General features: G+C 36.8%; 1 protein-coding gene across 2 annotated transcripts in view; it reads right to left on the bottom strand.

The window, feature by feature from the left end:
- Nucleotides 1–1,716: 1,716 nt before the first annotated feature.
- NEGR1 (neuronal growth regulator 1) overlaps nucleotides 1,717–13,559 on the bottom strand; it is an 851,501-nt gene continuing 839,658 nt past the window's right edge. For both annotated transcript variants that reach the window (XM_088022967.1, XM_028102558.2), the window contains one exon: nucleotides 1,717–1,841. In XM_088022967.1, the coding sequence (XP_087879093.1) occupies nucleotides 1,717–1,841 (125 nt within the window). The remainder of the gene's footprint in view (nucleotides 1,842–13,559) is intronic.

The raw sequence follows: 13,559 nt of genomic DNA, 5'->3' as shown, positions 1-13,559 counted from the left end.
CCATGAAATATCTTGTATCTAACTTTATTAGTAATTTTTTTTTGTTGTTAATATGACTTGCAAAAGGGAACTATTTGCGGAAATCTCTCTATGTAGTGAAACTGGTAATTTCGTCAAACTTGTAGAATGGCTTTCAAGGCTATGGTCTTTCTTTAGTAAAGAGTAAAACCATCAAAAAACTCTTGTAATATAATACTTTAGAGTAACCCCATTTTCCTTCAAAAATGTAGTTTTCATTCTTTATGATAGAAACAAATATCCATGATAATTTAATAATTAATATATCTTAAGATATTCTAATCACTGGTGTCTTGTCTTCCTTTGATCACATCTTACATATATCATGTAAGAAGAAATAAAGCATGGTAATTTTGTTGTTGTTTGTTTTTTGGCCTTGCTTGTTTGAACTAACATGGCTACACAGAAAGATTTTATTGCAGAATTAGTTATTTCAGGGATTGATCTGCTGCATACCGGCATGGAATATTTGATACAATATATTTTGGAACATTTTCTTTTATACAGCATGCATTCCAAACTATCAACTGAGTGATGTTTTCAGGTGGAAGATATGCGAAATGCCCCTGTCTGCAGGAACCCTGTATCTATCACACCAACTTACCTGCCTCAGAGCCAAACGAATTTGGAGTGCTCACCAACTCATGTAATATTAGGTGATCAGACTTTGTGTTCTTTCTGACAAACCACCTTAAAAAGTTTGGCTTGGGATAGTGAAAGGAAAGGATGCTGTATTGCTAGGCAATTTCTCAGATGGACTGTCATCTCGAAGGGAATTATTTCCCAAACTGGATCCAACATCCAACCGCAACTACAAGAATACATATGGTAATAAATTTACCTGCACTATGTTAATTGCATTGTTTTCATTACAAAACTGAGTTTATGTGGGGCAAAATCCTCACACCCCACTGGTAAGGAGGGATGAGATTTTTATAGTCTAACAGCTCCTTCATTCTTTAGAGATAGGATATAGTTCAACTTTATCTTGTGGTTTATTTTTGCTTTCAAATTGTAGGATTTGGCAAAACGTTTTTATTAGTCGGAGACAAAGAGAAAATTATTATTTTATATGAAGGCACACCCATGCTGAACTTACAGGGAAGAGAAGCAGAGCTGCACGGCCAATTATATTACAAGGCTCATTCCTGAAACCTGAATATCATGCGAGCAGAAAAATCTAGATACGTGTTAGTTATATTTTGAAGAAATGATCTGAAGGCAATATTATTTGCTTTTTTATCAAAAAAGAAAAAAAACTGCATCTTTGTAAGTGTGGATTGACTCCTATTGAAACAGGGAAATGAATGCTTGTATTGCAGCCTTAAAGAATCACATATTCACTGCAATATTCGTTTTTGTAAACTACAGCCTGCAACCTAGCAGACCATGACTGAATGCTTTTGAAAAGTTGTAGATTACAAACATGAAATCACAATTAATATCCTCTAAAAGTAATTTCAGAGCTTTCACGTCTTAAAAAAAGGACAATGTGTACTGCTTCACAAGGTAATGTAGCTAATCAAAAAAAGAGTAGAATTAAAGTATTTACATAATGAGCATTTCTACAGAAGGCGATCATCCCCATGTAAGCACGGCTGATTATATTCCACGCTGCTTTTAACAAACTGTACCAGATTGGATCCAGCCATCAGCACTTTCAGAGAATCCTTAAAAGCCTTTTATGGGTCTTTAAATTTATTGTAGAATGGCATTCTTCAGGTAGAATATGCTGGTGAAAGAGGACAGTGTCAACACAAGGTACCAGCAGGAGAAAAGAAGGTCAGCGCCCCCGGTAATTCCATACTGGGCTGTACTTGGAGCTGGAAAGAAATGGAAAAGATTAAATCAAAATCTAATTTGTGTCTTTCAGGATCTTAACAATAATCAAAAGGCAGCTGGCTGTATTGGGGAGAGCACTGGCGTTGGAGTCAGACAGACTTAGGTTCACATCTGGTTCTGCTACAGGACAACGTGTGGCCTATTCAACTAATCACTCTGAGCTTCAGTTTTCTCAAGGGCAAGAAAAGAATAATATAATCCACCTGGCAGGGCTGCAGTGAGAACTGAAGACAAAGCACATACAGCACATCGCACTGGGCTGGACACAGGCTAAGTGGTCAGTAAACAGCTGCTAACATTATTATTCCTTTCATATGTACTGTAAATATTTGGATTAGTGGATAATATGTAGTTCATGCATGTATTTGTTCACATTTATTTTTATTGAGATATATAATTGACCTACAACACTGTGTAAGTTGAAGGGGTACAACAGTGTTGATTTGCCACATTTCTGAATTGCAATACAATTATGACCACAGCATCGGCTACCGACTCTATCACATGCCATAATTATCATTTCTCTTCTGTGATGGAAACAATTAAAATCTAGTTTTGTAGCAACTTTGGAGGTTATAATACAGTATTGTTGTCTATAATCACTGTGCTGTGCATTGGTTCTCCAGGAGTCATTTACCTACTGATTCTAAGTTTGTATACTCAAACATCCCCCCAATTCCCTTCCCCCAGGCTCTGGTAACCACCATTTGCTCTGTTTTGACAAGTTCAGCTTTTTTAGATGTCACATACAAGTGATATCATATAGAAATACATACATATATTTGTGGATTTTTTTTACTGGCCAAATACTGTACTAAATGCTGGGGGAAAAAAGAGATTCTCTCTTCCAAAACCTTTTTTTCTGGGGGGGGGGGTGGTTAAGTGAAGAAAGATATTCAAGCAATTATAATATAATCCAAGGAATATTAGATGTATAAACTGGAGTGACACAAAAAATTGTATATCTAAATCTGCCTGGGCAAGGGGGGGGGATGATTTAACAGAGAGTTTTACCAAAGGGGACAGTCATTTGGGTAGAGGAAACAATTTATTCAAAGGTATGAGGAAAGGAGAGAGCATGGCCTATATTCTAGTAGATTAGTCTTGTTGGACCATGAAGTTTGAGGCCTGGAGTCAAGGGAATTGAAACTGGATCTCTAGGCAGATAAAACATGACCTCAACTATAAGGAAAAAGAATTTAGTTTTTTATACTGAAGGAATCTTTCAAGAATTTGGAGCTGTTGAATTGTATGATTACTTTTATACATGGGAAAGATCATAGTTTCATACATAGAGAAGCTTATGTGGTACCTGGCCAACAGTCATGTTAACTTTTCACTGAGAGATTTCACCTAGAGATTCACCAAAGCTTGGAATATTTGGGGAGTCTACTGAACGGATTCCACTTCATTTCACAAGAGGACCATTGCCTCTTGGCATGTGAATTGTACTGTGTTCCAGAAGTTGAATGTTGCAGGCATTCTCAGCTTTGCTTGAGACTGATTCTCATTTACCGTCATAAAAATAACAGTAATAATAAAAAACCCACCAACATACCTTTAACTACCCTTTCTTAATAAAACCTGGATTTCAAGCAGTGTTTTCTAATGGACAACAAATCGTGTAATAAAAAAAGTATACTACGTCACCCCCAAATCTCAACTCCAGGAGCAGTTTTAGTCACACGGAGTTTAAATTACCAGCAGGTAGATTTTAATGGCATTTTCACCAATGACTACATTTCCATATTACAAGAAGAATAAATTGCGTTGTTTATATCTCTAAGAAATTAAAGGGGATGAAAGATGCATTAACCTATGCAGTGAGAAGTTTCCTTGACAGTACACTTGTTGATTCCAAGTAAATGAAGTTCAAGGGCTGAGACTACTACTCTTTAGTAAACCCAGAGCAAAATCCACTATTTAACGCTTCCATTTGCACCCCAAATTAGTTTTTTAAAAAATGAGAAGATGATGAAGAAAAGAAATCTGTTGTTGAGCCCATAGCTTTTGAAGTTTTGATATATAAGAAGTCTAATTTAAAACCATGAAACTCCTTATATTATTTTCTCTTGTTCAAGACCTAGAAAGGTGTTTTGTTTTTTAAAACATAAATAAACATTCAATTGGTCTGTTACCTTCTCAATGATAGCTACTTAAGAGTTATTTTGCTGTTGTTTTTTTAAGAATCTTGAATGCAATAAAACCAGTATAATAGTAAAGGACTAATAATAAACAAAGCATATAAAATGATTTCAAAAATAAGAAATAGATCTTAAAAGCCAAGCATACAAAGCAAAGATAAAATTTTCATTATCATGACAAATTAAATAGTACATTAAGTGGGTAAAGTATAAAGAATCCTGAAAAGTCCTTATCCATCTTTTAAAGTGCAGTTTTGGGGCAATCTTTCCTGAATCCCCTCCCCTTTTCCAGCAAGCTGAGCAGGTTACCCTATTGTGTTATTAGGCCACCATATATATTCCTTTTTCTAGGACTATCATACTACATTGCAAATATTCATATACATATCTATTTTTCTCACCAGACTGTGAACTCTCCTAGATCATGTTTTATTTATCTTTGTGTTTCCATGCACTAAGAGTGGCAAAGTCTGGTGCATGGTAGATGCTCAAGAAATGTCTCTTGAATGAATGATTCAATTAAACAAATGAATGGGTCAGAGTTAAAAGGAGTATTTCTCTCCTACAAAATGGAATCTCTTCTGAAGCAAGTAACTTGCATAGAGATCAGGGAATCTACAATACAGCATCTTTCATTCATTTATCAAATATTTATCGAATTAGGTACCAGGAACTGGGACTACACTATCTAATAAGATATGGATGGTTCTTTTGTTACTTAATTCCATATACCCTACCTCTTCCCCCAGTGCACCTTTATCTTCTACTCAGCCTCCTATTGTCCTAGACATGACAAATGTATGTCAATAATATATTTAAAATTAAGTAATACTTTTTAATTAAGATAGTGTATCTTTTCTCCATTGTACTCCTTAGTTGTTTGTAGATGCAATACTCTATTAGTCCTAAAATAATGTAGGAGCCTGTTGCTGCATCGTTAGCCTGCAATTATTATAGGAAATGGACTGTAGAATAGCTACTGATAATTAGTAAGCCAAAAAAAAAGAGTAAAGTTAGTGAAGGGAATTTTTGGTCAGATAACTAATGTATGTATATCATGTATCATGATTCATACTCCTTAGGTATATATTGAGCATCTTTCACATGCTGGGGATGGAACACAGGCTAAGATGCATAAAACCCAATCTCCTCTCTTAGGAAAGTTTTATTATAGTTGGAGGTATAAATAAAAAGGCATATATGGAACATTAGGATATTTATAATTATAAGGATAATGAACAAATATAAGGAATCATGGCAGGTAAGTAGTCCAGACAGCAGATAAAAATACAAGTATTTTTTTACAAAATGCAATGATATACACGTTAGTACATATATATCTCACTTTTTAAAATGGTGGCATAGTAGTCCTTTTACTTGGGGTATCCTATTATTGTATAACTTTAGTCTGATTGTATAACCTTGACTGATACTTATTATGTATTTTTAGTGTGCGTGACTTGTTAACTGGGTGATTCAGAGCACCAGACTAAAGATACTAAAGTTAGGAGTCTCAGTACTATTTGGACCAATTAGATTTGTTTGGCATGTTAAATCTCAATCAGCTATTTAAGAAAATATAGAAAATGTTAAGAAATTAAGAAAATAACTGATCACTATTAGATATTAGCTTGAAGGCTCAGTTCAAATATCATCCACTTTAAAAAGAGAAAAGAGTTTTTATAAAGTCGCACATGTCAAATCAGTTTGGAATATTTGATATATTTACATATCTATCACATCATGTTTACGTATCTGTCTTTCTCCATTAGGCCAAGAATATCTTCAAGCCAAGATTTTTATATATATCTTTTATCATTGTTGTTTATCATATCATACAGAGTCTGGTATTCAGTAAGTGTTCAATAAATATATGTTGAGTGATGATAAGGTTCATATCCATTTCCCATACTGTTACCATAAGCACATCAAGGGACACACACAATACCTTGACTTCTTTTTTTGGAAAAATATTGTCTTTCATCACACATTTCACTGCCTTCCTTCTCTCCCTACTTTTAGACTTATGGCCTTCTAAGTCCTGTATAGCGTCAGAATATCTCCCTTCAGCACTTGAGCAAGAAGACAGACCCTAAGGCTGATTACAAGGGGAATAATTGTAGCACCATCTTCTTGCAGCAAATGAAAGGGAGTTTAGATGAACCTATGCTCCCCAGATATAGTCCTAAATTTCTTAGGAAACATGCAGTGGTGCCTCTGGCATGGTCAGATCTGTTGTATACTCTCTGCCATGTTTTCTCCTGCCTGTGAATATCATACTGCTACTCATCCTAAATAAAATTAGGAGGGCTAAGGCATATGATCAGAGGTGTAGTGGAGCTATGGTGAGAATTTTTTTTGATTCTGAGTGATATGGGAATTCATAGGAGGGTTCTGAGCAGAGGAGCCTAGCTGACATTTTTAGTGATCACTTGGCTATTCTGTGGAAAATAGATCATACTAGTGGAGGCAAGAGTAGAAGCCTATGTTAATCCCAAACCATCAAGCATCTCCACTGTCTATTGAGGGAAGCCAAAGCACTGTAGCTCAGCATTCAGTTACCCCGTTATCTGGTTCTAGACAACTGATCCAGACTATACATACTCTTAGCTCCAGTCACACAGGCCATTTTCTGAACACACAGAGTATTTTCATTACTCCTTGTTATTTACATATGCCATATCTATAAGCTTAAATGGCCTTCCTTTCTGTTCCCCCTCTCTACCTACCAAAGTCCTACTTATCCTTAGATATCTAAAATACCACCTACTCCATCTCTCTAAGAATTTTTAGTCCCCCATTTATATCGAACTTCAGAAATAGTTTAACTTATAATAAATTATATATTTCCCTTACACTGGACTATAAGCATGTTGAAGTTATGGAACATTTCTCTTTATAATGTGTACCTCTGTATCTTATAGCAAATGTGTTCAACAGACTTTAGTTGAATTAAATGTGGGAAGATATTCCTAAATATTCATTTGTCTAATTCAGGACAACTTTGATAAAATACCCTATTTCAATAGTTGTTCCTATGATTTCTTGCTCTGAAGGCAAAGTATGTGAGAGGAAAACTGTTCTGTGTTTCTTTCCTACTCCCTGTTTAATTGTCTTTGGTTTTAAGAGAGGAATGTAGAAAGGACAAGAGGTTTGAATTGAGAAGAAAAGAACAGAGAATGAAGAAGTGAAAGGAGGAAGAAAGCAAAAGGATGAAGAATTTAAGAGGAGAGAGAGAGAGAGAGAGAGGGAGAGAAAGAGAGAATACACAACCTTTGAGTAATGTGTTAAATGTTTTCATTTTCACCATTTTATTGTTTGGTGTAGTTTGTAGATCAGAATTTAAAACAACAGAAAAAGTAAGCTGTTATTCTACCCACTTCCTTAGTAAAGCTAAAGGCATTCTAGTTTTTAAGTATGCATAATCTATGGACTGTGGATCCAGATGACGATGACGTTGGTTTAAAGTCTAGCTCCATTCTTAATCTTAATAGTTCAGTATCTTCACCTGCAAATGAAGATTGGTGTATTTCAAAAGTTATCGTAAAGATTAAATGGGTTGATACCTTGAAAGCACACAGTACAGCATCTGACACAGGATGAACACTCCCTCAAGTATTATCTAAACACTTCTCATTCACGCACTTGTTTGGCACATTCAGTGTGTGCTATGTGCTAGGCCTTCTCTGCGTCATTATTTCTGAGCAAAATAGGAATCGCTCCTGTCCCCATAAAGCTTACTCTTTAGCTTGAGATGTTTCCCATGGAACAAGAATATTTTACTTCGTTCTTAATCTACACTTGATTAAATCAATGTTTCTCTGGTCTTACAAACTTGGCCTCCATTTTATCTTGCAAAAGTATTTATTCTCTTCATTATCTTGGCTTCTTTTGAAGGACTTTTATTTAATGCCATTTACTGCTCGATAATTGTCCAGTCTCCTCTAGTTTGAAGAATCCTTGAAGCCAGGGAGTATGACCCCTTTCTCCCCCCTCCCCCCCTAAGATGCATGGCCTTTAGAGAGTGGTTTCATGGCTCATCTAGTGCCGAGTTTGGTTTTGCTGGGGCTCTCAGGCAGGGAGCAGAAGTGCCTGGGCGAGGTGTGGCGTCCAGGCCTTTGGGATTGCTCCCAGTTGTCAACAGGAAGATCCAATCTGGGTTTTAACACACATCTTACATCTTGTCTAATTATGATTATCACTCCCAATTACTTACAGCTGCTGCATATTATTTTCAGTCTTGGCAGTTTTCCCTTGTATTGCTCCAGTTTTTATTTTTAGGCGAAAGCAAATGTAACTGTGAAATATTTAGTTTTGGTATAATACCAATTACTTGCCTAGGCAATTTCCTTAAATTACTCAAGTTTAACTAAACTAGCTTTGAGTCATATTTTTAAGATTCTTGCTGAAATCTTAGGTAGAGTTAGTTACATTAACTCTGCTTCCATAAGAAAAAGCTGGCCTCAACTTATATTTTATTGAGAAAACCTATACCTGGGAAGTGAATGATTTACACCTAAATTAGATTTCTTAAAAAAGAAAGTGATTAATGTGGATTCAAAATAGATGGCACATTAGTTTACTGAGAAATCATGCATCATTGATTCTATCCAAAAAGACAGTGCAACTCTGTTTCAATACATACTGTGGGAGGCGTTAACTCAAAAGATATTTTAATCTTCTTGTTAGCAATACCCACCCCTTAACACCATCAGCAGGTGGAGGGGATATCCAGATTCAGATTTTTTGCATCATTTAATTCTGCCTAAATGCTGGGTGGAGATCAGGGGAGGAAGAGGGTATTAGAATGGGATGTTTTATCACTAAATGTACCACTTTGGGCTGTGGTGTCTGGAAGAAGCAGACAAGTCTCAGCATAGGTGACATCATCTCCTTATTCCTTTCTGTGCTATTTCTTGTCCAATCAAGTGGCTCAGGAGCTAACATGGGCCGCGCTGTGTTAAAGACACAGCACAGACAAACACCGTCTTCCCATGTACCATCTCGCACCCACACCGGCGGCGCCGTGATTTCCAGAGGTAGGCTTTTTTGTGTGGATTCCATGTTCCTGTCTGTAGCTCCTCCAAGATCTTCTCCCTGAGGCCCTAGCGTTGACGAATGCCGGAGTAGCATAGTGATGATGTGGTAGGGCTAACAACGTATAGATTTTTAGATTCTTTTTTACTCAGTACACATTTATTGTGCCATAGACTGTTTTCCTAGACTACAGAGAGGTAAATGTAACATGGCCCACTCTTCATGCCGCTCTCAGTCTGGTAGAGTAAGGTTTCATTTATGAGCCTCTAGCAAAGCAAGCTTCGCTTGTTATTTAGGGAGAAAGTAGGAGTTGCTAAATGGCTTCAAATTCCTGCCTATCAGCCTTTTTTTAAGTCTTCTTTAGAAGGAATCGGTCTAATAAGTGTGCATTGGTACACTTTTTTTTTCCAAAACCAAGGCCTAAAGTTATAGAAAATCTACATTTAGATACTTATTCTCACATTTTAGATTTTTATTTTTTTCACTTGATCAAACACTGAATGCCTATCTTCAGGAAGTTCCAACATCTTTTACAGACAAGAGCCTTCACAAACATAAAAATGTAAAATAGTTTTCACAGAAAGTATCTTTATTTTATATTATGAACAATGAAGAGAATGGCTAGAGAAATCACATGATTCCTTTCTCTTTCTGACTCATGGTATTTCCCTGCCAGCTTGTTCTTAGCAACTACTAAGCTATTTCTCTGGCAGACCACCATCCTTGAATCCTTTTCTGCTTGCTGAATAGCCATTTTGCCAAAGTTCACAAGTCTACAGTCCTATTTACTCAGCATCAACTACATTAGGAATTTTAAACATGTTTGTCTCTGTTACTACCCATATTCAGAAATCTGCCTATTTCTAGATAAATACTTGTATCTGCAAATAGCCAGATGAAACTCTCCAAGACTATTACCTCTAATTCGAGCTAAGGAGAGTAAGTAAGCAATCACCCAAATAGAAACAAATTCTGCGGCCTTTTTCCTGTCCTTCATAATCATTGAAAAAAGTTTCAAAGCTTGAATTGTTCATCAATATCTTCTAAATGTGTGGATTTTTTTGTTTACTCCATTTTTAGCAGATCAGAAGTGATTTACATGAATCTATAGTAGCTCTGTTTTGAAGTGTGTTGCCAAAAGAGGTAATTTTCGATATCCTAAATGCTTCTTTGAACTTGGGCAAAGCCTAGTTATTTATTCTTGGTTGGTTTGAAAACAGGTTTCTATATAAGTATCATTACATATTTTGGAGTATGTGTGTGTATGTGTGTGGGAGTGTGTATATGTGTTTCCAAAGCTGGCTTTGTTGTGTGAAATGTATATACAAACACACAACACATATTGCCTTGGCTACGTAGATTTTAGTGTGGGCCTTTAAGGCATCATTTAGCTGAAGAAAAGAGGGTTTTAGAGAAATAAAAATAGAAACCCAGCTGTGTTCTTAAGGTCACTAATAGTCACTGCCATCAGCTGTGTTATCAATGTGACGTTGCTAGTGTGGTAAAAAGTGGGAGAAATCGCAAACCGGTAAACATTTTTGCAAGTTGAATGAGTTTTTAAGATTTTATGTGTGTGGCTATGTGGGTGTAAAATTATTTCAGTTTTTATGTAAGTGTTTAAACTTGGAGCTTTAATGATTGGATTGTCTTATTCATTCAATTTTATTTTTTTACCTCTTTTGTGTTAGGAACATTATTCTAAAGCAGCTTCTTTTGTTATTCTACAACATGGCTCTTTCAGCATTAAGGATCAAGAATTTCATAAGGTTTGATTATCTTTTTCATTTTGGGGAATATTACATTTACCTTCCATTTTTCCGCCCTTAGCTTTTCAAATGCAATGAAGGTCAGTGATTATCTGGCCCTGTAGTTCTGATTTACTTAAATTGTTCCACTTGTTACGCTCCAGATTGATTTTTCAGTTATTCTTAATGATTCTCTAATCATTACCATTATATTTTGGCTATTTAAAAGACCTTATTAAATCCAAATGACTTTGTATAGAATTCAAGACCCTCTGCAAACTTTCCCGAAGCTACCTTTCCAGTCCTACCCTGGCTGCTGTCTGACATGGGCTGCTTTGGTCACATGAGGCAGGAAGGGCTCTTCATTCTCAGGACACACCTGTGTCTTTGCTGCCTTGGTGTATTTCCTCATGCTCTGCCTTCATCTGGGATGGCTATTTATTTATTTACTTGATGTAGTGTTCCATGATTCATTGTTTGCGTATAACACCCAGTGCTCCATTCAATATGTGCCCTCCTTAATACCCATCACCAGGCTAACCCATCCCCCCACCCCCCTCCCCTCTGAGGGTTCGTTTCTCAGAGTCTATCATCTCTCACGGTTCATCTCTCCCTCCGATTCCCCTCCTTCAGATTTCCCTCCCTTCCCCTGTGGTCCTCTGTGCTATTCCTTATGTTCTACATATGAGTGAAACCATATAATTGTCTTTCTCTGCTTGACTTGTTTCACTTGGCATAATCCCCTCCAGTTCCACCCATGTCAGTGCAAATGGTGGGTATTCATCCTTTCTGATGGCTGAGTAATATTCTATTGTATGGCTTTTTGCATCTCTACATGTTAGAACAGTGCCCATCTTTCAGTGCCCAGCTCAAATGCAACCCGCTCATCAAGTTAGAACCTGTCAGAACTCTAAGGGGTATTGGGGGTCATCTTGTGCAACCCTTTAGTAGCAAAGACGAGGAGATGAGGCTGATGGAGATGAATGATGTGGTGAAGTTAGGGTAAAAATAATGCTAAAATGGAGATATGCTGATTCTCTGTGCTTCCATTTCCATGTAGCCTCCCTGAGTTACTACCTAACTCTAGTTGGAATTAATTTGCCAATTCCTCTTTTCTCCAATGGTCATTTGCTTTTACTTATACTTTATCACTCTCATGTCCATCAACTTCAATAGAGGCTAAGCCTCTTGAAAGCAAGGATCATATTTAATTTATTTTGTGTTAACAGCATTTGATCAAGTAGATGACACTCTCAAAATATTTATTACAGAGAACTATAGATGAATTGTTTTAACTTCTGCAGCTCAAGAAAAAGAAAGGAGCCCTATAGGGAAGGTAGTATCATTAGTCTAGAATTCAGGATTTGGAAACACTGACTACCACTTTAGAGGAAGGGTGGTTCTATTTTATTGAAAAGAATCTCATATTCTTATACCTCTCTGAAGACATCATACCATGAACAGACAGAGTTACATACACACACTGCAAGACAACTGTTGAGGAATTGCTCTTGTCTGTGACTTCTAGTTAAATGTGCTAGTTTTAGATGGAGACAGTATTTGTAACAATCAAGCACACCATGCATTAGCTTAGTGCACCTATGCCTTGGCTTTGTCTTCCTGGTAGTGTTGTTTTGATAACTAGATGAGCTGAGTAAAATGTTAGCAGGATGCTCATTTAAGTGTTCATTGAACAGTAGCAACAGTAATTAAGACGTATTAGTATTTATACAAGAAGGGCCAATGTAAGCCCTTTCCTTTCGCCCAAGAAGAAATATCCATTGCTGGAATAAGGCTATATGTACCTCAAAATCCTATACATTTGAAACAGTAACAACCATGCCAACAATATGCTCCTCTGAAGGACAGCTTGAAGAATGCAGATCAGAAAATGCACTGGTTACACAAGTAGTACTTGAGTACCTACAGATACTTATTGAACACTTACTATACTTGATACACTGTTCTGTGTGCTGGACTACAGTCTTAGTATATAATTCCTCTAAGTAGTAGATTACAGTGCTCTGAACAAACCGCACTCTTTAACCCCCCTGGCTTGCAATCCATATTTCTTCTACTTGGAATCACCTTCCACTTCCTCCCAAATTTCCAGGCTCCATTTAACATACTTTTACTTCTCCTTAAGGACTTAGTTCAAAGGTTACTTCTTTGATAACATACTTGGCCCTTTTAACCATTACTTGCTCCCTCCCTTGAGGCTCAACTGCAATTCAAACTCCTCACTCACTGCCTTGTTCGCTGACTTGCCTCCTTGCCTAAACTGTGAGTTCCTAAAGAACAGGGACCTTGATTTTTCATCTTTCTTTACTCTCTTTTTCCCTTCCCCAGTGGCTAGCACAATGACCACATATAATAATTGGGCTTAATAAATAACTGCTCTCTTTACCTCCACATGAGATAAATTTGCAAAATGTATTTGTTTCACACACCTTTTGTATCTGGCCTTCCATCCTCTCGTTGCCTTTTTACTTTGGCTGCTGCTATGACAACCAGCTGCATGCAGCACAAACAATTTTGAGATATATTCCACATGGCTCCTCACAGGGTTCCCAGTGGGATGGAGCTTAGTGACCCAGAGCAGGGACCAGCTCAATAACCCATTCTTGGACTGGCTTTCCCTCTTCCTCTGTTTAATTTGTTCCAATCTCCTACCAGTGTTCCTTGAAATTCCTTTCCAAAATAATCACCTATAAGTGAGCAGCTCATTTTGGGAGGATTCACACAAAGATAACACTCTTGTATGAAGAAGAGA

Source organism: Eumetopias jubatus, unplaced genomic scaffold (assembly GCF_037043125.1).
Source record: "Eumetopias jubatus isolate StellerSeaLion01/CBP00866 unplaced genomic scaffold, mEumJub1_p1.0 scaffold_4, whole genome shotgun sequence".
In the NCBI taxonomy this organism is placed as follows: Eukaryota; Metazoa; Chordata; class Mammalia; order Carnivora; family Otariidae; genus Eumetopias; species Eumetopias jubatus.
The sequence above is the reverse complement of the archived record's forward strand: the minus strand, read 5'-3'. Positions and strand labels throughout refer to the sequence as shown.